Source organism: Tamandua tetradactyla, chromosome 19 (genome assembly GCF_023851605.1).
Source record: "Tamandua tetradactyla isolate mTamTet1 chromosome 19, mTamTet1.pri, whole genome shotgun sequence".
Taxonomy (NCBI): domain Eukaryota; kingdom Metazoa; phylum Chordata; class Mammalia; order Pilosa; family Myrmecophagidae; genus Tamandua; species Tamandua tetradactyla.
Window position 1 is genome coordinate 26,936,204 of NC_135345.1, and position 27,936 is coordinate 26,964,139.

General features: G+C 40.7%; 1 protein-coding gene across 2 annotated transcripts in view; it reads right to left on the minus strand.

Annotated features, from left to right (window-relative positions):
• Window positions 1-2,289: 2,289 nt before the first annotated feature.
• Window positions 2,290-27,936, minus strand: part of LOC143663112 (uncharacterized) — a 60,564-nt gene continuing 34,917 nt past the window's right edge. The window contains exons 2-4 of one of the 2 annotated variants that reach the window (XM_077136553.1): window positions 19,709-19,785; window positions 4,198-4,256; window positions 2,290-2,368 (exon numbers count right to left, since the gene is read on the minus strand). In XM_077136553.1, coding sequence (XP_076992668.1) covers window positions 4,224-4,256; window positions 19,709-19,785 — 110 coding nt within the window. In that variant the 3' untranslated portion in view covers window positions 2,290-2,368; window positions 4,198-4,223. Of the gene's footprint in view, window positions 2,369-4,197; window positions 4,257-10,676; window positions 10,730-19,708; window positions 19,786-27,936 lie in introns of those variants that run through there. The other variant, XM_077136554.1, reaches the window with a different exon arrangement.

Genomic DNA, 27,936 nt, shown 5'->3' on the forward strand with positions numbered 1-27,936 from the left:
ATAATATTCTATTTAAATTTGACAACAACTTTCTCAATGAATTGCATGTTATCATTTCCTTTTTATCAGTAAAGAAACTGAGGTCCAAACCTGCTACATAACTTGTCCAGAGCCACTTGGTTAGTAATGGTAGAACTAGAAGGAGAGTCAGTGTTTCTAAGAGCAGAAGTAGAATAACAATTTTGTATTGTCTTACCTATGGTTAAAAGAATGACAAAGTTAACTACTTTTTTTTTTTTAAGTACAGGAAAGACTGTTGCATGATAAAAATACCATAGGCAAAACAATGCATCAGGTACTTCCATAGTTCTAGGGAGGTGCTAGATCATCTATTCAGGACTTGCAAAGGGTATTTTGAAAAACCAGTTTTGTGATCCAAAAATATATGATCTTGAAGAGTGAAGAGAGAGGATCTCCTTTAGAGAGCTTTTGTGCTGTGCATTCTGTTTTCTTTGATGAAGCAGGGAGGAGTGTGCTGCCTTCCCACCTCAAGTCAGATACCAGAGGTTTCAAGAGGGCGTGGCATGTGCCCCAAGGAATCACAGGGCACAGGGATTTGCAATTGACCATTTTCAAAAAATTTACAGGCAATTGCTGGGTGAAGCGGCCTGTGGTGTCTGAGAAGGCCCACTCTGGGAGAAACTGAACTTCACTGATGGGAAACACAGATTCTTGTTAAGGGACAAATTGGGGCCAAATTGGAAGGATTTAGCTTGGGATCATTTTGGGTTTCAATCCAAGAGGACTCCCAGGAGGAGGTGATGCGACCTCAACAAAGAAAGTGGGTACCCTGATGTCCACGGGTTTAGGATGAATTAATAAGTAGTCAGCCAATGGCTGGGAGTTTTCTGCATCAAGGAAACATATCACATGGGGTATCTCTGGAGAATCCATGACAGCACCCCATAGGAGAAGCATCAGCTTTGGGAAACTGTACAGTGGAGCCTGTGCTACACATTCCAACCTCTGGGCATACAGTTGGACCGCATTTCCCAGGTGCCCTTGCAGTTCTGTGAAACTGTGGGACTGAGTTACAGCAAATAGAATGGGGCAGGAGTGCGTACAACAGATGTATTCTCACCTGGCCCTAAAGTACTGCCCACAGGAGACTTCGTGCTTTCTTTTCCCACCACACAGAGCAGAATGAGGCCCTAGAAAAGAAAAGGAAGTGGGACCATGGAGCATGGAGCAGAGCCCTATCTGTCCCCCACCCCGCCACCAGCCACCCTGCACCATCCACCCCCACCCAAAAGCTGATCCGCATTGTCCGTGACATGGGTGAGAAATAAACTTTCATCGTTAAGCCACTCTCATTTGGGGATTATTTGTTATAACATTAGCATAAACCTGACCAGTGCACTCCAACTTCTAGAGGACACCACTGTCAGATGATATACCTATGCCAAGCAGTCTTTCTGTCCCCAGCTCCTTCAAACCTGGCGAAGTCCTAGAGGCAGACTCAGTATGGGGCAGGGAGGAGAGGATCCAGGAAAGAAATAAGAAGTGAGCCATGCTCCCTCCGCAGACCTCCAACCTCTTGTTAGGGGAAGGCAAAGTAGTAAATTGGATGAGAATATGAGAACTTTAATATTACCCTGGATGCTCAGGCTAATACAATAGGACTAATTTTATAATTAAAATTACCAAAGGCTATTTTATTATCTCAAGGATCTGAAAAAAGAAAATGAGAATAGTTTGCGAGTTCAACAGAAAAGAGCCCCACAGTCGGTGAAAGAGAAGAACCATGCCTTTATTGTACCCTATAGTGTCATACTCATTCTACACAGAGATTGTTTCCAGCTTATTGCTACAATGGTTCAATGAATAACCTTGCACAAACATCATCTCACGGGGGTGGGAGTATAGCTGTATGATAAAATCCTGAGGTTGAAATTGCTGATTCAAATGATGTGAGGGTTGCAATTTTGATAAATAGTGCCAAATTTCCCTCCATCTTGCCAAATTTCCCTCCATGGAAGTCATACCAATTTACCACCTCCCATCAGTAACCTGAGAGAGAATTAGTTTCTCAACCCCTTCACCATAGTTTTGTATTAGTACTCATCTCCTGAAGCTGTTGTAACTAATCACCACAAACCTCTTGACTTGAAACAACAGAAATTTATTCTTTCACAATTCTGGAGGCCAGAAGTCCAAAATTGAGGTGTTAGCAGGGCCTCACTTCCTCCAGCTTTTGGGGGCTGTCAGCATTCTTCAGCTTCCTTGGCTTGTGGCTGCATCACTCCAATCCTGCCATCATAGAGAGATGGAGTCCTCTCTTCAATGACAAGATCACTTGTCATTGAATTTAGGACCCAACTGAATACTTCAGGATAAACTCAACTCAGAGTCTTCAAATTGGTGGCATCTGTAAAGACCATTTTTCCAAGAGAGTCCCAATCACCTAATGCATGTCTATGCACACACACATACACATGCAAATATATATATTGTCTATCTCCTCCCACTATATTGTAAACTCCACAAAAGCAGAGAATTTCTGAGTCAGTCATGTATTCCCAGTGCCTGGAACAGGATCTGACTTGGTATAACGTCTCAGAGCCAGTAAAATCTAACTTGGCTCCCATCCCTAAAATGCACCTAAATATATCATCCTTGAATTCAAGTTCCTTGGTTAACCTCTATGATGTACACACTCCACTGGCCAGATAGATACTCATTTTGGATGATTTTTTTGTCATTTCTTGTACCTACACAGTTAATCCAAGTGTATGTATTCCCTATGTCTCTCTATCTTTAAGCTCCTTTAGAAGCAAGACCAAGCACTTAATAAAACTCTGATGATAATAATGATTTTCCTCATAATCAGGAAGATGTGGTGCAAGTAGACTGGCAGGTGGTGGCAAGTCACCCTGGAGACTCATACTGATTGGTACTCTCTGCGATAGAGGTCAAAATGATTTAGTTCTGATTAGGAGGATGAAAACATTTTAAAGCTTGTTTATATTGCTTGTTGATTGCTCCATTGAGCCTTGTTTACACATTGGGGAAAATAAATATAATTCAAAGTCACCTTTACCAGAGAAAAACTAATCCATTAAAAATAAAAATAAAGTTCAAAAGGAAAAAATGAGATAATTTTTTTAGCAAAGCAAATGGTGGTGACTCAGGTTGTGAAAGAGTTGACTGTGCACAAGGACAGTCAAAGATATGTGTGCTGGTTTGAAATGATGTATATACCCTAGAAAAGCCATGTTTTAATTCTAATCCCATTTTGTAAAGGCAGCAGTTCTTCTAATCCCTATTCAGCATTGTATGCTTGAAACTGTAATTAGATCATCTCCCTGGAGATATAATTTAATCAGGAGTGGTTATTAAACTGGATTAGGTAGAGGCATGTCTCCACCCATTTGGGTGGGTCTTGATTCGTTTCTGAAGTCCTACAAAAGAGGAAACATTTTGGAGAATGAGAGATTCAGAGAGAGCAGAACAGAACGACATAGCCATGAGAAGCAGAGTCCACTAGCCAGCAACCTTTGGAGATGAAGAAGGAAAATGCCTCCCGGGGAGCTTCAGGAAACAGGAAGCCAGGAGCAGAAGCTAGCAGAAGACGCTGTGTTCACCATGTGCCCTCCAGATGAGAGAGGCACCCTGACCGTATTCACCATGTGCCTTTCTCGATGAGAGACTCTGTGTTCGCCATGTGCCCTACCACTTGAGAGAGAAACCGTGAACTTCATCGGCCTTCTTGAACCAAGATATCTATCCCTGGATGCCTTTAAGTGGACGTTTCTATAGACTTGTTTTAATTGGGACATTTTCTCAGCCTTAGAACTGTAAACTAGCAACTTATTAAATTCCCCTTTTAAAAAGCCATTCAGTTTCTGGTATATTGTATTCCGGCAGTCAGCAAACTAGAACAGTATGACATCTTAGTAAACCCAAGCTGGACTAACTATTATATAAAGAAAGCAACTGGCATTCACTGAATACTTATTACTGGACAGGCACTATGGAATCCTTTGAGTGAGGTACTATTATCATATCAATTTAATGGAAGACCAATTGAGGTTGCAAAGATTAGCGACTTGTTCTAACCATATAGACTATAAGAGGCTGAGTGCAGCTCTCCACCACTCCCCTATTTGTCCTTACTGGTCTGGACTATGGCCCAGCCTGGCACTGAATACGTCCCTGGCAGGGAAAGACAAGCAAGACATGGCAAGCTCTTCTTACCTTGACCGAGAAGTTTGGGTCTCAGTTCATTCTCTAGGTTGTAGAAAGGGCTTGGCACACTGAGGAAGAAGCCAAGGAAATTAGTTTAAAAGGATGAAAATGTATGAAGAAAGAGTAAAAGCCAATCTATTCATTATAAAGGAGGGAGAAGGTTAGAATGATGTGTTTCCTTAATCTTCCTACCCTAAAACTAAGAAAAAGACATGGCTGTTTGGTTTGAAATTATGAGTGGACATACAACAGTATAGGAAAGGCTAAGTGTAAGATTTTAAAAATTAAATTTTATTTTAAAATAAATCTTCCATTTGCACAGTTGAGATAGTCAGAAGACAGAGGCAAATGCCATATAAGTACTAGGTCCCAATAAATTATAAATGACAAGTCAAAATTAAAATGATAATATAATGCTAGAATTACTGTCTCTTGTATATAATTTTGTCATTGCTCTTGCTATACTATATTATAACTGATGGTTTCCCCTACTGACTTTGAAGTTCGTAACAATGCCATCCACTTCTTTTTCATTTCTACAGCTCCAGTGCCATGTTTGTTGATTTTATTTATTATAAATGTTGGTCACCAATTTTCCTATAATTAAAGACAAGGTAGACATCCCCCAAATGTGTTTGTGAATAGAACATGAGCCAATATGTATTCATCAGGACTAAGTCAGTTGCAAGGAGTAGAATTCGTATTCAAATTGGTAGAAGTAAAACTCATTGTGGATCCTATTAAAGGAGTAGCTCACAAAATCAAAGCAAGTCTTGTGTGAATCATGGAAGCTGTAGGGACATCTGGGATTGGAATTGGACCCTGATGCGCCAGAACTCCCATTGTCTGACTGGCATATTTTCTATCCTCTGGGTGTTTATTTTCTTACCTGATTAAGATGAGATTTCTCCACGTGGTAGGAAGGAGAGCCACCAATAGCTCCAATTTCATGGTCTCCATCAATCTGTTCCTTCGATTCCAGGTGGAAGAATCCCAGGGAAGAGCTGTGTTTGACCCAGCCTGGTTATTTCCCCTACCCATCCAAATGCTCTCAGTGTCAGAGGGATGGCTTAAGGGTGGGTGTACTATGATTGGCATCTCTATCAGTATCCCATAACCAAAGGGGAGGAGCACTTCCTTTATTGGGGGAGATAAGCCTAATAAGCAAAAACACCAGCTAAGAAATGTTTTGCTATTTGCAATAAATTTTACAATTAACCCATCAATCAATATTTTCCCAGCTTCTGAAGTTGATTCTGAAGGTTGGTGTTATGGATTGAATTGTATCCCCAAAAAGGACATGTTCAAGTCCTAAGCTCATTCTCATGAATGTGACCTTATTTGGAAATAGATTCCTTGAAGATGTGTTCAGTTAAGATGAGGCCAGACATGACCCATATTCTTATGAGAAGAGAGAAATTTGGTGCAGAGACACAGGAGAGAAGATAGCCATGTGATGACCAAGGCAGAGATTGAAGAGCTGCAGCTGCAAGCCAAGGAATGCCAACAATTGCTGGCAAATTACCAGAAGCTAGGAAGAGGTATGGAGAAATTCTCCTTTCTAGGTTTCAGAGGGAGTGTGGCCCTGCTAACATCTTGATTTCAGACCTCTAGTCTGCAGAACTGTGAGGATAACTTCTGTTGGGTTAGGCTGCCTACTTTGTGGTCCTTTGTTACAGCATCCCTAGGAAATGAATACAGTTGGGTACAGCAAAAATTTAAAACTCACTGTCATTCTTCAAGGAATTCACAAACTAATCAGGGAGGCCCCAGACTATTGTATGAGCTGATTTAAACTTCAGATCCCAGCTCAAATGCCAGCACTTCCCTCTTCTCCCACACTTTGACTCCTCCCTTTGTTATATACTCTTATAGAGTTCTGTCCCTTTCTTTAAGGCAACTTGCATTTGTATATTTACTCATGAACTTGTTTTGAATAAGTTGGTCTCCCCACTGGAGTGAATGCCGTATGATGCGGGGGTCTGCATTGCATTCCCAACATCAAGCATGATACTTAGGATAAAGAAAGGATGTAGCCACTGAAGGTATCACTTATAACGTCTTTGAGGGAGTATCTACAGGAAGCAAAGTTGAGAGCCAAGGACCGAGCCTTGGAGAGGGCCTAAATTAAAATGGGCAAGAGGAAGAGGGATGATGAAAGAAACAGACATGAGGCTGAAGAGGGAGATTTGGTTCATTGAATATCACTCAAGCCAAGATAGGATAAAGTATCAATGGAAATGGGGAAGTTTTCATGGTGCCGTGAATCAGAAAAGAATAAAAGTAAAAATACAAAAAAAGTCACAGACCCCTAGGTTTGTTCTGGAAGAGAGAGACATACCTTGCTGCCCACCACAGTTCCTCTCATCCCTTTTGGGGTCTGGGTTAGGAAAAGCTGCCCACTTATAGAAAGCCTGCACACTTGGACTTGAGCCCAGCTTAAGAGTTTGATCTGGCATCTTTGCACTCTTTCAGGAAAATGAATAATTTCAAAACTTCTGCTCTTTTGTTAAAAGGCCATAAATTGGGATTATATGCATAAGAGCAATAAGTGATTAGGTCTTCAGCTATGCAAAAGAATGCAAACTCTTATCATGGAATTGAGAAGCTGAAGCAGTGAACAGGGAAGCTGAGGCTTTTTTACTCTGGCTGCACATTAAACCACCTAGGGAGCTTTAAAAAAAATAATTGTGCCCTGACCCCTCTTCAGGCTAATTGAATCTTAATCTCTGCAGGTGTGGCCCAATCACCAGAATTTTTAAAAGCTCCCTAGATGCTTTTAATGTGCAGCCAGCGTTGAGAGCCACTGCAGCTAAGTTGTTTTATATGAGAAGGTGAAAGCATGGCATTCTTTCAGGGCAGGATTGTATGAGGTTTGTGAAAGTTTTGTTTCCTATGCAGGGGCCAGAGATGGGAACTTGGAACCTTGGAGAGAGAGAACATGAGAGTGGGGTCTTTGATCTGATTGAGGGGTGCTCCCTCTGCACCATGGCACCTGGCCTTGGGCTGAGAAGGTAGGCAGCTAATATCAGGAGTGACTGTGACCACACCTGGGTGAGAGTGGTGAGATGACAAAACGTAACCAACACAGCAGCCGGGGACAACTGTCTTGTGAGAGGTGACAAGCACCTGTCACTTGGAAAACTTTAGCTATATCTGACAGGAGACCGAATTTGCCACAATAATGCAGAATGGGGGAAGGAGATATTTTATTTGAATATATATATATTTAAGTAATATGATATGTATTCCAAATGGTACATGCGTTCATGGGGTTTCTGAAATACAAATTTAACTGGGTGTCCAGTATCTTATCTGGCAACCCAGTCAGGGAGGCCAGCCGAGAAGGGGCCACTGGGCCCTGAAGTCAGTGAGAGAGATTCTAGAAGGAAAAGCACGAGCTGGGCAGTGAAGTCTCTGCTGCCTGAGGACAACTGCCCCTGGGAAGTCCCACAGCCCCTTATTTTCAGCCTGTCCGTGCCCACTCCCATCCTCTGCTGTGCCCATCTCAGGGGTAGCCCCATTGTGCCCCCTGCCCCTAGTCAGAGACCTGGTGGTTCCCCATGACCCCTCCTACTCCTGGCCATCCCCCAGGACCTGCCCCCATCCCTGCCATTCCATCCTCACCATGACTCTGCTGGTCTATACATGCATCTCCTGGCCAATCACTCTGCCCAGTCCTGTCCCACCTCCTCAAATTTTGACCAGATCTCTCACTGGTTTATAATCCTGTGACCTACTGTTTGTCTAAAAATGAAAATAAAACAAAAGAGGAAAATATTAGAGAAGAAAAAATAAAGTAATATGAAGAGGTAGATTCCAGAGTGTTTGGGGCAGAAAGTAAAAATGTGTTTGCAAAATCCCATTGAAGGACTGGGGGAAAATGTGGAATTATCAAACTTCCCCTCCTGGGGTATTCCTGATATTCTCTTAAGCATTAAGGACTCCCAATTTAATTAGCCAAGCAATGGATCTTGAGGCTTGCCCTTATAAAACTTATTTCTGCAATGGCAAAGCTAAGTCAGCTTATAATTTTGTCTAAGAGACACCTGAGAGAACCTCTTTTGTTGCTCAGATGTGGCCTCTCTCTCTCTCAGCCACCTCTGCAAATGAACTCATTAACCTGCCCCCCACCTCCCATGTGGGACATGACTCCCAGGGTTGTAAGTCTCCCTGGCAACATGAGACATGATTCCCAAGGATGAACCTGGCCCTGTCATCATAGGATTGATAGTATCTTCCTGACCAAAAGAAGGGAAAGAACTGAAACAAAATAAAGTTTCAGTGGTTAAGAGATTTCAAATAGAGTAGAGAGGTCATTTTTATCTACACTTCAGTCAAATATTGCAAAGTGCCATAGTGTGCCAAGCTCTGTTTCTGCAAACCTTAAAGAAAACCCAGGGCTCTATCTAAGAGTCTACAAAAGTTTTTCTTCGTAAGTTTACTTTTGTTTAGATACTTAAGACCTCCAGATTGTTCCTATGTCAGATAAGTCCTGAAATCCAGAAGTGCCCATCTCTCCAAGAACATCAACCAGATTCCCTCCTCTGCACTATAAGATCGACACTCCTTTCCCACATGAAGAAGTTAAGATGGCCATTTCCCAGATATCTCTGAAGATTGAGAGAATGAGCAAATGAGAAAAAGGAAATTTCTCAAACTGAGAAATTAGGATTCAGCAAATGATTATGACTATTGAATCATTACATGGATGTTTCTTTTTAGTTTCTAGTGTATGGGAATAGCCAGAAGGAAATACCTGAAATTGCTGAACTGTAATCCAGTAGCCTTGATCTCTGCTAATGATTGCATAACTATGGAGGGTTTATCGTGTGGCCATGTGATGGACAGTCTCTTTATCCAGGGTGTGGGTAGAAGGGTAATAAAATAAAGACATGCATAAAACAAAACAAAACAAAAAATGTAATATGAAAAGGGTGATAAATTTGACTGGGTACAAGGAGCTCAAGGGCATGGAAAAACTGAGAGATTTGGCATTAAGATTTGTGGGTACACCCAAACCACCTGTTTCAGAGGCAGGGTAACATATTAAGAATAAGGCCTGTACATGCATGTGTATGATGAGGATTGTGGGGAGGACAAAAAGCAATGGAGATGAAATTATTTGTGCAACACAGACATGACTGATGGCCACGTTATCTAGAAATCTGACAATAGAAAGGAGGAGAGAAATAGAATGACAGTCGGAGTAGGTTGCAAGATCAAGCAAGGATGCTTTTGTGAGTTTAATTTTAAGACAGGATAGAGATGTGCCTGCTAAATATCTTGAGGAGGAAGGCCTTAGATGGGGGTCTGTAAACATAAGAAAAATAGGCATTTTCTGGGTGAGTATTCTTGATATTTTCCTGATAGTGCTATTTCTACCGATAAAATATTTCTGAAGGTTTACTCTGGATACAAGTATGATTTACTTATAAATTTTTTTACAAGCACCATTATTATATGCACTAAAACTGTGCAAAACTGAACATTTAAACAGGCGGGTATAAAAATAAATTCTTTAAAAGTAGTTTTATTGATTTATGGTGCATAAATCTTTTGTATTCGTAAAATACTATTTATATCTGTAATTATATATTACTAATAGTAATTTTTTAGTGACAGCAAAGTGATTAAATACGCTTCACTATTTTTTGAAAATTTTGATATAACATTTCATATTATAGCAATTCAAAGACCTGGTTCTAATTTCAGCTTATTTTGATACTTGATTTTAATGGCTGTCATAGCTGAAAAAGGTACTTCAGAAAGCTATGTCAGTCTGATGGGAGGAAGTGTATCATTTGCTTTGCTTACCAAATCATGACACTCATTTTTTATTCCAACCCTTCAATTATGCAAGGGCTGCTGTTGATGTTCCGCTAGGAAATTTCCATTTCCTCAGTGTCAATCATCCATCCTTGCAAACTCACTGCAAGGGGGGATAGCGCTACGAAATCTTCTCCCTATCACTTCAGGTACCTGAATAATACTTGGGGGTCTGGGGTTGACAATACTCAAGGAATGGATGTGGGAGGCCCCTACCACCCTAAAGTTAACCCCAACATTTCTGGAAGAGAGAAAATCTGGCAAGATTCCTGGCAAGAGAAGATCTGGCGATGGGCAGGCGAGCATCCTGGGCCAAAAGGCAACAGCTGTGGCAAAAGTGAGCTGAATTAATGTAAACCCTATTAACATGGAGGTGGGACAAAATATAAACCCCTACTGCAGCAGAGGTCATCACGGGAGGAGAAACCAACACTTGTCTCATGTTAGTAAAAGGGCAAGATAGCCCCGCCTGTGTTCCTAACGAGTCCTTATCTTTTCACTGGTAGCTTATGCTGTCTTTGATGGCTAACTGCTTATGCTAACACTTGGAGTGCCGCTGAGAATATGTTTTTAACCTGGGCCTACCACATGATGAACACGCACAACTGGTTCAGCTCTTGGGTTTCCTGCCTCATGCCTTTGAGCAGCTATGAAGGTGCCTCCTGGTGGGTCAATCTGCTTTGAGGTCATGACAAGGTGCCCATCACTAACCCTGAAAAGAGAAGAAAGCATCAACCTTACACCCCACTGACATCACAGGTGACGCAATCAATTCAGGAGGTGGGGTGGGGGGACTAAATACCTGGAGTACAACCTAACATTTTCCAGCAAAGTCTCAGAAAAAAAAAAAAGCCATTGGGAGAGCACTTAATGCCCCAAAGGATACCATCTTCCATCAATGGGGGCCCTATGTCCAATTATAGGATAGATTTGTTTGGCTAACTCCTACCACAGGGATACTATCACAACCACCTCCCTGTGTTGGGAAAAAGAAATCACACAAAAGATCATGAGCCAATTAATACTAGCCATCTGGGCTATATACCTCCTGGAAAATGCTCCCATTCCATTGTCTTAACTAGTAGTAACTAGTTTGCTACCACCTGGTAACTACTGGATTTCCCTTAAAGGCACACAGTGGTGATGTGGCATAAAGATGTGGCTGTGGCTACTCCCTGGGTGGATGGAGATATGTACTCTTGGCTTCCTTTAGATGCACTCTAGAATATCAGGTACAATTTCAGTGCCCTTAAATGAGCTTATTTTTGTTTCCTAGGGAGGTGATAATGATTCTCATGCTCAAAATGGAAACCTTCCAAAACTTTATAAACACAGTCCTCAATGAGACTAACGTAGCTTCTCCTCACTAAATAATAAAAAAAAAAAACTGCAGCCCTGGCAAGGTGGTGTTACAAAATAATATGGCCCTGGACAGTCTCACCTTAGTATAAGCAGGCATGTGTACTTTATAAAAAACTGAGCTCTGTATCTATGTCCAGGTAAAGAAAGCCAAAGTGAAGAAGTCCTTTGTCCACCTGCAAAACAGCTGCAACTCATAGATCAAATGGGTGATGACTCATCACAGTCCCAAATGAAGGCTTGGTTCACAGGGTGGGATAACTGGTGGAAAACATTTTTGATGAGCCTTCTAGGAATTGTGGCAATTGCATATATTGTTGGTGTGGGTTCTGTCTCCAATACTCCTTAAAAATGGGAAAAACAGTTGTATAAGTTCTACCCATACTACACCATGACCCATCAGGGGGTGGCTTGTGTGATACACACGACATCTCCTACCTCACCAAGAACTGACCTCACTTGTGCCCTCCTCTTCAGCCGTCTCTTCCCATGCTACGCTGGAAGCATGCCAGCCAAGCTGCTAGAAGCCTGAGTGCAGCCCACCCCTGAGTGCATCTTGTTTTGAGAAAAAAGCCCACCACAATTCGCCCCTCCTGGGAATCTCTCTGGGACCCCCAAGCTGAGTGTGGCACATGACCCCAGGATACGAGGACTGAATATGAGTCCTTGTCCTAAATATCACTTGGGCTTCATTTTATTTTATAAGGTAAATCCAATAAGTATACAAGTAGATATGTTAGTTTTCATCCCACGCAGGGGAGAGGGTTTAGGAGACTCAAGAGATTACCCATCCCATTTGGTGACAGCCAATTCAGGCCACCAGTTACAGGAGAAAGGCTCCCCCACAAGGCCAGCCTCCCTCTCTTGGCTCCCTGTCTTAGTGATGGAGCTTCATCCTGGGTTGACATCTTCCAGTAAGGTGGGAAAAACTTTTACTTTCTTCTCTCTTAAGATCATGTCATCTTTGTGACCCAAACAAAATGTAATCTGTATAGTGCAATTCAAAAATGTTTCTTGAATTTCTTGTGTTTAGCTAAAACTTATATATTTGAAAATGACTATGACTGTTCTTTGCTGATAATGACAGACTGTGCATTTTGTGCCAATCAGCTCTGGCAACATTGAGAGACCTACTTAAATTAAAAGTAATTTTTTTCCATCCTGAGCTTAATACCTGTTTATGCCAAAACAGAGGAAGGATCTTTGCATTTCCAGGAAATAGGGAAGATTGTGAGACTGTGCAAAGAGTGGCCCCAGACAGCCCTGGGGCTAACTGAATTTCGTGCCATTTAGGAAACAGGAAGCAACATGAGCAAGACAGAGAAAAATATGAATAGGGCTTCTTTTTCTAATAAAGTGTCCAAACAATTAGGCAGGAAACTTTAAGCCCCATGAGAATGGTGAATGAAGAATAATCTGACCTGTTGAAATGGTGGACTCTGAAACACTAGGAAATAGACAAGTTTTATCTTTTAGCATCTCACCTCCCTGGTATTAATAACGATTGCTAATATTTTCATAGCGCTTCGTAATTTACATAGAGCTTTTCTCATTGGTGACACTCTCCTTCCTGCATTCTCCCCTGCTTCCCATGGGTTTTCATCAAATCTGATCTCAGAAATGCATTTGCTTAACTCATTCCCAATAAGCAGCTTCAAATCCTTTATGGAACAAGAAAGGGTCAAATTGAAACAAAATTCATTCAAACAAAGGAAAAAGTGACTGACAATGTTTAATGTGTGACCTTTGCAAAGGCTTTTGTATTTTACCAGCAGAACAGATCTTAAGTTAAACAGATGAATCTCTAATTCTATAAAGTCAGGAAGCAGGTGAGTTTCTTTTGGGGTGAAGGGAGGGCAGAGAACTTGAAGTGTCCTTTTTGATGTCCCTGAAATGAAACTATTTAGGAAGCTATGGCTAAAGAACTGATAGTAAAACATTCCTTGTATTGGCTTAATTGAATTAATTAGAGTCCAGATTTTCGAACCACCCCCAAAATACAGGCTCTCAGAATTTTAGAGATTGATGGAATCTTTGAATTATTTTGGCCAAATACCTAATAAGAACATTGAGGACAAGAAAATTTATCTCATTTTGATCAGTAAAACAAGACCCAAATTCTTTAGTAATCAAGAAAACTGATCATGTGAGGGCTAAACATCTAGTGGATTGAGAAAGAATTGAAAGTCCCTTGAAATGTGTATGGTTGGTATTTAAATACAGCCCAGTTATACTATTTTTTTAAAATTGTTGTTCCCTAAATCTAACTGAACTATGATTTCTATTTCACTGCGTATCGATATGTTTCTTTGATTTAGTATAATTATTACCTTCTGTCCTTAGCTTAATCATATTTGCTTACATTAATCTTTTTATATTATAATTCTTTGTAGACATGAAATTTAATATATGACAGAATACTAGAAAAAGTCAATAGATTCTCTTTAATGCTTGATTCTTTCATCACATCACCAAATACCTCCTTAAAATACAGTATTGTGGAGCTACTGGACTCTTCTTACCTTTACATTATAACAGATTTTTAAAAATAATCTTTTATTGTGAAATATAGCATACAGACAAAGAAAAGAAAGGACAATCAATAATTTTCAAATTACATTTTAACAAGTAGTTACAGAATAGATTTTAGAGTTTGTTATAGGTTGCCATTCCACTATTTCTGATTTTTCCATCTAGCTGCTCCAAAGCTCTGGAGGCTAAAAGAAATATCAGTATAGTGATTCAGCAGTCATACTCATTTGTTAAATCCTATTTTCTCTGTTATAACTCCTCCCTCACCTTTGATCCTTCCACTCTATAAAGATCTTTGGGCTATGCCCATTCCAACCTTTTCATGTTGAGAAGGGGTGTTGACAATAAAGGTTAGGGGAGATGTAATTAGTTGATGGTCTTGGAAAGACTGGCCCCTCTGGGTCTCAGGATTTATCTGGCCTAGGAACTTTCTGGAGTTTATAAGTTTCAAGAAAGTAAACTTAGTGCATGAAACTTTTATAGAGTCTCAGTTAGAGCCCTTTGTGTTCTTAAGAGTTAACAGGAATGATGTGGGTTGAGGTTGGCAAACCAAGGCAATTAGCAATACCTAGCTGAAACTTGCATAAGAGCAGCCTCTAAAATAGCCTCTCAACTCTGTTTGGATTCTCTTAGCCAGTGACACTTTACTTTGTTACACTTCTTTTCCCCTTTTTGGTCAACAAGGCATTGTCAATCCCCTGGCACCAGGGTCCGATTCATCCCTGGGAGTCCTGTCCCACGTTGTCAGAGAGATTTTCACCCCTGAATGTCATGTCCCACGTAGTGGGGAACATCATAGATTTTTTTCTTTCCAGATTTAAGAACATTTATTATTTTATCTAATCAGTATACATTCTTTATTTGCCTCATAGATTTTTGATGAAAGATCTTTAGAGATGATCTTGTGTATCGCAGCATGTTTTCAGATGAGACACTGAGCCCCAAACAGCTGTACATCTAATTGGTAATAGAACAAGAATAAGAGCCTGGGTCCCCTAAGTCTGCATCCCAGGCTCTGTCCATCATACCATATGGTACCATTTTACAGCAAGCTCAGAAGCCACTGGTGGCTCCAGCAAAGACCTTTACCCCATCTTCCTCAAACCTAGAGAGTATTGACTGGCATGGTCCTTCCGGAGCAGGAGAGGAGACTTAGTAGTTCTTTTCCTAGGCTTCATGAAATGCTATCAGGTGATGTGTTATTCTCTAAGAATTTGATTTTTCCTTTCATTTGCCTTTTGTTTGGCTTGGCTTAACAAGAAGAAAAGTGCTTAGCTGAGTGAAAAAGCTATTAAATCTTAATTGTGTTTGTTTCATGTTTTCCTCTTTCGGTATTTCTGTTTTGTGTTTAAAACTCAGAAGCAAATGTTAAGGAGTGAATTTTTCATTAAAGATTAAGGTCAAAGAATTTCCAAAGAAAACTGAGAAATCAAGATCCAGGACCTTGGAGTCACCTGATGAAAAAGCCCGTAAAAGCCTAATGACTCATGTTGGTTGTAGAAGTTTGTAATCTGTCATGAAAACTAAGCATTTAAGACTCAAAGATTTCCTTGGCAGCATGTACACTGAATCGCCTGGAGGAAAATTGAAAAAGCAAAACAAAACAAAACAGAGGCCAACAGTCAGTTGTCTGGGTGTTTTTGCTACATGACGACAAATGATAGCTGTTTGCAAACAATACATAATGATTTTTTTTATCATCCAGAATCTACTGTCGCGGACAAAGTTGAATGTAAACCCATATTATCGTCAAGAAACAATTTGTTTCTACCCAGAATATAATTGGAAATTTAAACCATGGATCTTGATGATTACTAGCTTAATGAGTGAGCATAGCTCAGTTGGATATGAAATAGCACAACTCTTCATCAAAAATTAGTTAAAAGGAAAATATCATGTAAGAGAAAGGAATGCAGCAAACCAGCTGCAACTTGTAATCAGAAGCCAGCCATACTGTCGGCATAATGAGGTGTATTTTAAATGGAAATGCTCATTAAGATAATCACTTGAAAAGTTTCTGTATAATGGCAGGGTCTCTAGAATGCTTGTCTTGAGTTCCACTGACTACTAAGGTGAGGAACATCCACACGTTACTTGCTTGTCTGTCTGTAGATTCAACAAAGGAATCCTCTGGAGCCCAGAAAACAGGGGAGAGAAAACGTTAAAGCAGGAGTTTGTAGCAAATGAAAGGTCTGTCTTTGTCCACATTTATTCATCAGTCTTCAAAATCTTTACTACTCATAACCAGCACAGCTCTCACCAACTGCAAGGTGGGCTTCATTTCCTTTGTTTTTCATCTGTCTGAATGACCAGGCAATAACGACCTTTAAGTATTGACTATTGGGATGATGAATAAAGTTTAATGTCAGTAGCGGTGATCTGGGTGAGCAAGTTGAACGCCAGTTCCTCAAAGATGCCTGCCCTGACTAGCTAATCCATAAGCACCCCTGCCCCACTGCCATGTTTTGCTTTCTTCAAAACAATGCAATTATCTAAACTTGTCTTGTGTTTCTTTTAAAGTTCAGTTATGCATTTAAGGGCCATTTTCTCCAAGGTGTAAGCACAGCAAGAGCAGGTCCCAGTCGGTCCGATTCATTGCTGCATCCCCAGTGCCTAGGACAGAGCCTGGCCCAAGAAAGATGTCCAATAAACAGGTGATAAGACAATAACTGAAAGCTTGAGGCACAGGGCTTTAATTAAATCCATTCTATTCCTCTGTAGTGAGAACTAAATTCCAAGCTGCCATGGAAGAGATACATGGAAAAGAAGTCTTATAAAACATAGAGAACTTGGGAAAAGTTAGGAACGACCCAAAACGAGATTGAATAAAACAAAAGAGGGCCAAATGATTGAAAGGATGTACTGGTTAAAATGAGTTTTAAAAGATTTACAGATTAAAAATTCAAAAGAAAGCAAAAAGATGAAAAAGCAAAAGTAAATTCTAGAGAGAGAGGAAAAAAAAAACATCCTTGAGAGTTAGATTTCTGGGTGGGTGGAAGGGCAGAAGATCGGAATTTTCCTGGCACAGTAAATAAGAGTCCAGTCTTTACAAATAGACTGGATCAAATCTGGATTCTGTCATTTCCCACCATGGGACCTTCTAGGCTTTAGTCTTCTCATTTGTAAACTGTAGAGAATTCTGAGGTGAGGCCTGAGGAGCTATACACGTAAATCACTTAGCACCTTGCTTGGTTCTTAGTGAGTGTTCAATATTGTTATCTTTTATTATTTGTTTTTAAATTACTAAACAGGGTGTTGATGTGTCATGCTGTCTGGCCTTCCTTTGTATGTCAGTAGCAACCAGGTTTCGGAAGTTGAAATAGCGTAGGTTTGTGCAGAAGTCAGCCGGTAACTTTTTTTTGTTTCTCTTTTGTTGCAACTGGATTTAAAAATATATATAATGACTTTTGATATTTTTTATTGTGAAATATAACATATACAAAAATTAAAAAATAATTAAGAAGCAATAATTTTCAGAGTACATTTTGACAAATAGTTAAAGAACAGATTTCAGAGTTTGGTATGGGTTACCATTCCGCAACTTCAAGTTTTACCTTCTAGTTGCTCCAAAACACGAGGCCAAAGATAAACATCAACGTAGTGATTCAAAATCATAGTCATCTGTTAAATACTATCTTCTCTGTAACAACTACTCCTTCTCCTTTGATTCTACTCCCAATATATAGGGGTCTTTGGGCTATGCCCATTCTAACTTTTTCAGTGTTGAAAAAGGGTGTTGACATTATAGGGTAGGGGGATGGAATTAGTTGTTTTTCTTGGAGAGGCTGGTCCCTCTGGGTTTCAGGATTTGTCTGACCTAGGAACCCTCTGAAGGTTCAGAGTTTTCAGGAAAATAAACTTTTATAGAGTCTCAATTAGAGCCCTAGATGTTCTTTAGGATTAACAAGAATGATAATTCCTGTAAATTGGGGGTTGGCAAACCATGGCAGTTAGCAAAATCTAGCTGAAGCTTGCATAAGAGTAGCCTCCAGAATAGCCTCTTGACTCTATTTGAACTCTCTTAGCCATTGATCCCTTATTTTGTTACATTTCTTTTCCCCTTTTGGTCTGGAAGGTGTTGTCAATCCCACGGTGCCAGGGCCAAACTTATCCCTGGGAGTCATGCCCCACGTTGTCAGGGAGACCTTCACCCCTGAATGTCATGTCCCACATAGCAGGGAGGGTAATTATTTCCCTCAGCAGGTAACTTTTTTTTTTCTTGACACTGGGCACTTGAGTTTGCACTAGAACTCTAAATCTAGAATGGAAAAGAATTAATAAGATAAGAAATTCCACCTAGGAGTTCCATACAGACCCTATAACTCATCATCAAAGGCTGGTCTGTCTCCTGTGCTGTGCTTTGATCATCATTTCTATGTTCTTCGGTTGTGTCTCTTAGCACCTGCTACTCTGCACATGATTTTACAGCCTTTTCTCCTTCTAGAGAAAACTCTGCAGGACACAGTGCCATCTTACTTGCCAATGGGGATATGGTGAATTGGCAATCAGCATCCCTCAAAGGGTCTTCCAGTAAAGCAGAGGCCAGAAATCTTAAAACATTCCACTCAGTCCCCAAATGTAAATTTATTTCTACTAGTTAGATGCCGTGTTGCCAGATTTGTGAGGTAGCTGCCTTCTTCAGGCTACCTTGGCTGTTGCTGTGACTAATGCAGCCATGAAGGTGCTAGATTTTTCTATAGCAGCATTCCTGTACCTGGTCGCCAGCTTTGGAGGTATTGGCAGATAGTTGTGGTGGTGGTGGCTGAGGTAGCTTCTGGATCACTGGCTGGCAGGAAAGGCAGCGTATTTTCAAACCCAGCTGATCCTGATGGTTAGTCTTCTGATTTACCTCTTGATTGTGGTGAATGTAGCAAGCAGCTGCCTTGATGGACCAACTTGGCAGTGTTATTCTGAGACTCTTTTCTGAATGCCTGGCCTAGAACCTGGTCCTCAAGGCTTTCCAAGTGTTTCATAAGTATTTAATGCCCTGTATCACATCTCTGTCTGCTTAAGAAAGCTAGAGTAGTTGCTGTTTCTTGCAACTGAACCCTGACTGATGCATTTTTCTTTGTGCCCTTGGCATTGAGCATAAGGTCAGACACAGATAAAAGATGAACAAATGTTTATTGTTGTTGTTTAAACTGGTAATTCTCAAACTTTGGGGTTTATCAGCATTACCTGGGAAGCTAACACTGAGCACAGAGGTCCGGGCTCATTGAGGTTGAATAGGGCCCGAGTCTTTGTACTTTTACTAAGTTCTCTAGGTGATTCTGATACCCACCAAACTTTGAGAAACACTGGTTTAAACATTCACTGAGGCTTACCAGGGACCAAGCATGAGTCTAAGCACTTGAATGCAGTATCTTGTTTAATTTTTAAAATAGCTTTATGAGGTAAGAAAACTTATTATCCCCACTTTATAGATGAGAAAACCAAGGTATAAAGAGCTTTAGAAAACTACGTGAGGTCACACAGCTGGTAGGTGGTAGGCACAGCCTGGGATAAGCCTTGGCTTACTATACTATTCACCTTGAATCATCTCCCCTCTTTGCAAGGCCTGAAGACATATCTCATTTCAATTTACTTCAGATTCTCCCAAACATATCTTTTTTTTTTAACCTCAACAATATCCCAGTTCTCTTTGACCAGGTTGCTTGATTACTAAGGAACAAATTGGACTAACTTATCTTTCTACTGAACCAAATTCTTTTGGGCAAAACAGCAACATATTTTACTGTGACTTTTGACAAGTTATCTAACTTTTTTCTAGTCTGTAAAAATTATACAAAATAATCCATACCTTATGAGGTGTCATAAGAGTTAAGTGAGATAATATCAGTTTCTTTCCTTCCAGGTTGTAATTCCAAGGCTCTAGAGCTAAAAAAACAAAACAAAACAGAAAAAGGTCAATGACCAGATCATCACCCCCCCAAAAACAAGCCCCAACAAAACCACACAGCCTCGAAATAAACAGTCTAAAATAGTGGTGAGGAAGAGGATAAAATCGTAGGAAAATGTGGGTATGAATTTGGAGCTCAACCTCTATCTAGTTAGTGTGACTTGAGGCAATTCTCATTTCCTTTATGAAAAGAACAAATTTCAATCTTGTCCAAAGGAAATGAAATTTTTCACTTTCTCAGGTTTACTCTAATTCTAATAATCCATCTTAGAATTATAAAATTATAAAAAGTAATTCTAAAAATTAAAAAATATGCATATATTTACTCATATTCAGAAAAGTGTAAAATGTGTTCTGAACCATCCGCATTTCCTGTCTCCTTATTTGTATTATCAAGTGAAGCTGTTCCAGCAAATGAGTCAGTTGAAATGGAAACATTTATTTATATAATGTATCAATAGTGCACTTTTCAAGTGTTTCCAGTTTGCTCTGAAACTTTAACATCACCAAAACATTCTGACTAAAACACTAATGGTGAATCACATATCCTCTCCCTCAACTCCTCCAGGGGCCATGGTTTGATTTTTGACACATTCCCTTGCCCTTAGCAAGAGAGCTCTGACATAAATTTCATGTTTGGTTAGATGGATTAAATGTTAAATCAATTTGAGAATCTGTTAGAGAATTTCACACTATGTTTGAGTCCCAGTAACTGGCCCCAGATACTTGTCGAGAGTGGAGTCCAATTCAGCAGATTTAAACTTTAGACAGAAGAACAAAGCAGCAGGGTAGAGGGTCAAAGGACCCAATAAAACAGAAAATGAAATTGAAATTGCTACAGAAAGAATCAGGATGTTAGGGAGATGAAATGAGGGATCAGCAGAATGTGACTTTGTGGAGGAAGGTCTGACCAGAACAAGGGTAGTTAAAGGGCGAGGAGTCAAGGACATATATCTCCATTGCATTCTTTTGTCATGCAAGGTTTTGAAGATTCTGCTAGGCTGAAAGGCTGAGCTTAAAGCTGCAAGACTCCAGCCAAGTAGTCCCCTGGAGAAAACTGGGAACAGTCATTCTTTCCTACAGCTAGCACTGGTCAAGTTCTGGCTACTTTCCAGGCACCATCTGGTTTAGGCTTAGGGTGAGTTTCTCCAAAAGCTGACTCTGATATAAGAACTGGAGTGCAAATAGTGTGCTCCCAGGAGATCCCAGGAACCATTGGTATGACAGTGGGCAGGGAAACTGGAATTAATCCTATAGTATTTTAGGAGATGGAGAAATTGGTGAAAGGAGAAACTTAGAGCTGGACTGACTAGAAGTCTTGTAGATACCCTAAGAATTCCTGAAACTATAGGTGGGTTGCTGGGCTTCTGAATGTATGCGACATGGAGGTTCAATTCATGATGCAACTACTGTGGGAACTATTATGGGGCAGGATGACCCCAGAAGGTTGGTATTTTGGGGGCCATCTAGGCAATAATATTTGGGAAGCAAGTGGGAAGGGTAGGAGTGAGCATCTATTGCACAGAAATGTAAGCCAGTGTGGAGCATTCAGGTAAATGTTGTTATTTGAATGGCTGGAAGATAAAATATGTGCTGTGAAATTGAGAAAGAAGAGGCTAGCAAAGTAAGAAAAGACTGGATCAAGAAGGGCCTTGAGTGCTAATCTTGGACTTGACGGCAAATGTGAATCCCATGGAGACATGCAGCTGTATGCCAGTGAGTGTCCTGACAACCAAGGATAAAAATGACATGCTCATTTTCTACATGTTGCATTATATAAAACATTTTTATATTAAAAATAACAGCTGGATGACATCATCAACACGGTGTCTAAGACATCCCCTGAAAACAACTCCCCAGAGATTCAGCAAATATAAGGACAATTTCACTTGCTTAGAACTCTGGAAGATGGTAGAAAATGGAGAGCAGAGAAAAATAGCAGGTGGGAAATGCCCATCCCAAACTGGCTGGTTCTCTTCCCTTTCCCTCACTCAGTCCTGCCCAGGTCGCTCCCGAGGCAGCAGCCCAGGCTCTCCCACAGGAGATACAGATTATAGAGGCACTCAGAGCAGTGTGGTAGATATCCAGGCACAGATATCCAGGTCCCAGCTCAAACTACTATGTAGTGCAGCATACAAAAAAGGCCATAGGTTGGGGGAATGGGGGGAACCAGAGAGAGAGAGAGAGGAAGAGAGAGACCTCAGCAGAAAAGCGGAAGCCAAATGGTGCACTGGCTCTACCCAGTTACTGTTTGTGGGACCTTAAATGAAAAATTAACTTTTTTTTTTTTTTTTTTAACATGGGCAGGCACCGGGAATCGAACCTGGGTCCTCTGGCATGGCAGGCAAGCATTCTTGCCTGCTGAGCCACCATGGCCCACCCAAAATAACATTTTTTGGAGTGACTCATTTTTCTGGATTGACCCCATCTGGCTCTCCAAGGTGAGATACCCTAATGGGTAAGAAACCAGAGACAGAAAATCTTCACAGAGAACTGCTGTAAGATTGGAGATTCCCAAAAATGAAAAATGTAAGGAAAATGGGGCACTAAGTGAGGGAGAGAATTTAACAAGTCATAGGAGCTGGAAAGAAAATTTTGCACAAAAATGAACAGAAAAGACCAAGATTCCAGGATAAGGAACAGAGGAAGGAAATTTTCTCTTGGACCTGAAGCAATTATGCAAAAAGTTCAATCTTAAAAATTGCACTTCACATCTAGGGCAAGAATCAGATGAAGAACTGAGAATATTTATCTGATCAGTTAAGCTCAGGCTCTTCCAAAGTTACAAAATAAGATGGACTGACTTCCGGGAAGATAGCTGAATAGAGCAGTTTGAGATTAGTCTTGCTCCATGGAAAAGTTAGAGAAGGGACAGGAGAGTGACTGAAGTGGTGATTCTGGATTGCGGCTGACCTGGGAGTGCCGTCTGCACCACATAGGGCAGCCCTGGTTGCAGTGGCCGAAAAACTGAGAGGCAGAAAGCTGGAGCCTGGCATGGAGATGCAGAGCCAGCGGGAATGCATGGACGGGAGCCGGGAACTAGGAAGTAAGCTAGGCTGCATTCCTTGGCTGCACTGCCCTCACCAGCACAGACCCGTGACTGGTGACTCACCCCACAACCCACGTACCCAAACCCTGTCACCTGCTCCCATTCCCTGCACTCCAGATGCCCCCACCCCACCAGTCCCCAGTGCATGTACCTGCCCCACAGTCCTACCCCAAGTGTAACCCAACCCACCTCTCCTGCACCCCTCCTGAGCACTACCCACCCCCTCCCTGTTCCCTGCAGGCAGTTGCCAGTGCATAAAGGTTGTGGGCACTAACCTCTATACCCACGCTGCCACTGCCCCCCATTCATAGTGTCACACAGCCTCACACTGCTCTCCCCGCCAGCTCTGCGCATCAGTTTATGGCACTCCTAGGCCCACACATGCACACAGGCCCCAAATCACATCGTTCAGCTTTAAGAACCTCAGTTTACAGCAGTCCTAGAACCGCACAGGCACATGGACCTCAGCCACACTCCCAGCTCTGAGAAAGTGCTGACCTGTGCAGGTGGGTCATATCTGCCCCTGATCCATGAAAGCACAACAACGACTTACTGCCACAGCTCTACATATGCACACAAAGGGCCCCATACCATAGACCAGCGCACACCAAGGTTACAACTCCCAGACTGGTGCACCCACACAGCTACATCCTCTGTGGCCGCTGAGCATCCACATTCACAAGCATCAGTGTCTGCACCTATACCTGCCTTGAAACAAATCACCACACTGAGTGCCCCACCCCATACCCTGCTGCCTGCTGTACATCCATCCTGCAAACACAAGGCCTTAGACTACTGAAAGAAGTCAACTCCCAAAGTAAATCAACCAAGGTATTTACATACGATGAAAACATAGAATATCACTAAGCTTATCACCATGCAAACAGATATAGCCTAGCCTAATGACCAAATTAAAACACCAGAGGAGACACAGACACTGGAACAACTAATCAAAGATGTTCATATAACTCTACTTAATAAAATAAGTGGGATGGCTAATGACATAAAGAGATCAAGAAGACAGTAGAAGAGCATAAAGAAGAATTTGAAAGAATAAATAGAAAAATAGCAGATATCACAGAGAATAAAGACTCTTTTGACCAAATAAAAAACATACTACAGGCACACAACACCAGATATGAAGAGACAGAAGAAAGAATAAATGATATAGAGGACAGGGTAACTGACTTCAAAGACTCACAACAGCAAATGGCAAAAAAGATGTAAAAATTTGAGTTGTATCTCAGGGAAATGATAGGCAAAACAAAGTGCACAAATATAAGAATCACTGGTATTCCAGAAGAAGAAGAGAAGAATAAAGGGCTAGGAAGAGTAGTTGAGGATATAATGGGGGAAAACTTTCCAACCCTCATAAAGGACATAAATATACAAGTCAAAGAAGACAAATGAGCTCCAAACAGAATAAATCCAAATAGGCCTTCCCCCAGACACATATTAATCAGTCCGTCAATGTGGAAGAGAAGCAGAAAATCCTGAAAGGGGCAAGAGAGAAACAATCTACTACATACAAGGGAAACCAAATAAGACTGAGTATAGACTGCTCAACTAGCACCCTGGAGGTGAGAAGGCAGTGGTTTGATATATATTCAAGATCCTGAAAGAGAAAGACTTCCAGCCAAGAATTCTGTACCCAGTCAAATTGTCCTCCAAAACTGAAGGAGAGGTTAAATTATCACAGACAAAGTAGTCCTGAAAGAATTTGTCAACAAGAGACTGGGTCTACAAGAAACACTAAAAGGAGTTTTGCCAGCTAACTCCTTTTGGGGAGTTAGGAGAAGGAGGTCTGGAGGAGAGTACAGAATTGAAGAGTACCAACAAGGGTAATTTAAAGAATGCAAAGAGAAAGAGGGAAAAGAATATATAGATCTGACAAATAAAATAAAAAAGATAAGATGGTGGATTCGAAAAATGCCTTTTCAGTAATAACTTTGAATATTAATGGGCTACACTTACCAATTAAAAGATAGAGATGGCAGAATGGATTAAGAAACATAATCCAGCTATATGCTGCTTACAAGAGACTCATCTCAGACATGAGGATACAAATACATTGAAAGTGAAAGGATGGAAAAAGATTTTTCCATGCAAGTTGTAAACAAAAGAAAGCAGGAGTAGCTATACTAATATCAGACAAAATAGACCTTAAATGTAAACACATCATAAGAGACAAAGAAGGACACTATATAATTAAAGGGTCAGTTCACCAAGAAGATATAGCAGCCATAAATGTTTATGCTCCCAATCAAAGAGCTCGAAAGTACATGAGACAGACATTGGCGAAACTGAAGGGAGCAATAGATGTTTCAATAATAATAGTAGAAGACTTCAATAAATCACTCTCCTCTATAGATAGAACAACCAGACAGAAGATCAACAAGGAAATAGAGAAGTTAAATAACTTGATAAATGAATTAGACCTAAGACATATATAAGTCATTGCACCCCAAAGCACAAGGATATACATTCTTCTCTAGTGCTCATGGAATATTCTCCAGGATATATCATATGCTCAGGCACAAAACAGGTCTTAATAAATTTTAAAACATTGTAATTATTCAGAGCACTTTCTCTGATCACAGTAGGATGGAGCTGGATCTCAATAACCACCAAACAATGAGAACACTCGTAAATATATGGAGATTATATGACACACTCTTAAACAACCAGTGGGTCAAAGAAGAAATTGCTAGAGAAATCAGTAGCTATCTGGAGATGAATGAAAATGAGAATACAACTTATCAGAACTTATGGGATGTGGCAAAGGCTGAGCTGAAATTTATTGACCTAAATGCCTATATCAAAAAACAAGAAAGAGCAAAAATCGAGGACTTAAGGGCACACCTGGAGAAACTTGAGAAAGAACAGCAAACTAACCCCAAAGCAAATAGCAGAAGAGAAATGACAAAGATTAAGCAGAGATAAATGAATGGGAGAACAAAAGAACAATAGGAAAAATCAATGAAACCAAAAGTTAGTTCTTTGAGAAAAATCAATAAAATTGATGGGTCACTAGCAAGACTGACAAACAAAAAAAAGAGAGAGGATGAAAATAAACAAAATCAGAAATGAGAAACTGTGCATTACCCCAGAACCTGAAGAAATAAAAGTAATCATAAAAGGATACTATGAACAACTATATGCCAACAAACTAGACAACTTACATGAAATGGACAAGTTCCTGGACAAACAAGCTGTACTGACTCAGGAAGAAATAGAAAATCTCAACAAACCAATCACAAGTAAAGAGATTCAATCAATCATCAAAAATCTATCTACAAAGAAAAGCCCAGGGCCAGATGGCTTAACAGGGGATTTTTATCAAACATTCCAAAAAGAATTAACACCAATCCTGCTCAAACTTTTCCAAAAAATTGAGGAAAAAAGAACTCTACCTAACACATTTTATGAAACTAACCTCATTTTAATACCCAAACCGGGTAAAGATGTTACAAGAAGGGAAAACTACAGGCCAATCTCCCTAATGAACACAGAAGCAAAAATTCTCAATAAAATATTAGCAAAATGAATCCAGCAATACATTAAAAGAATTATACACCATGGCCAATGGAGATTTATACCAGGAATGCAAGGATGGTTCAACACAAGAAAATCAATTAATGTAATACATTAACAAATCAAAAAGGAAAAACCACATGATCATCTCAATTGATGCTGAAAAAGCATTTGACAAAATTCAACATCCTTTTCTGATTAAAAACTCCAAAAGATAGGAATCAAAGGTAACTACCTCAATATGATAAAGTGAATATGTGAAAACTCTATAGCCAGCATTAACTCAATGGAGAGAGACTGAAAGCTTTCCCCCTAAGATCAGGAACAAGACAAAGATGTCCAATGTCACCACTATTATTTAACATTCTGCTAGAAGTTCAAGCTAGAGCAATCAGGCAGGACAAAGAAATAAAAGGCATCCAAATTGAAAGGAAGAAGTAAAACTCTCATTATTTGCAGATGATATGGTACTATACTTGGAAGATCCTGAGAAATCTACAGCAAGGTTACTTGAGCTAATAAACAAATTCAGCAAGGTGGCAGGATATAAAATTAATGTGCAAAAATCAGTAACATTTCTATACACAAGCAATGACCTAGCTGAGGAGTCAGGTCAGGAAAAAATTTCCATTCAAAATAGCAACTTAAAGAATCACATACTGGGGGTGGGGGACCAAGATGGTGGCTTAGCAATGTGCGTGATTTAGTTTATCCTCCAGAACAGCTATTAAATAACCAGAAACAGTACAGAACAGCTCCTGGGACCACGTCAGTGACTGGACACACAGACCAGTGTCTGAGTACAGAGTACCTCAGTCTGAACCAGCTGGACCAGCTGCAAGTCCCTCCAGAACCATGAGTTCCCCAAGCTGCAGCGGCCAGCGCCCCTCCCCCACAGGCTGCTTCCCAGAGGGGAAAGGACAGGGACTTTATCAGCAGCAGGGACTGAGCCCAACCAAACCCCAATTGTGGAATTAATTAACAAATTCTGACAACTAAAAATAGGGCCCCAGCTCAGGTGAACCCGGTCAAAGTGGAGGTCACTCATTTTTGCCCCGGCGCCAAGGGGGCAGGGCTGATGGAAAAAGAAAAAAAAAAAGAAACAGAGGTTTTTTGGCTGTGTTTCTACAAAGGCTTGACTGACTTTGGATATTGTGGTAGGACTTCTCAGGCTGCAACTACCCCAGGCATAGGCAGAAACAAGCTCGTTTGAGGGCTTGTCTGGAGCCTGTGCCTTCCCCAGGGGAAGGGTGAAGCCCGACTCAGGTGGAATCCCTCCCTTAAGAAATTCAGACACCAGGGCACTGAAGCCATTAAAACCAGCCTAAAACCTCTCCTCTGTCTCCACCATGCCCGCAGCAGGGAGAGTCTGCCAAAGTTAAAGGTACTGCATCAAAGTTAAAGGTACCACCACATCCTGGGCAGGATAAGAAAAACAGAGCCCAGAGACTTCACAGGAAAGTGTTTCAAATGCTGAGTCTCACCCTCAGGGAAAACCAATGCAGGTGACACTTTCCTCCTGACAGGAGGTCAGTTTGGTCTGGGA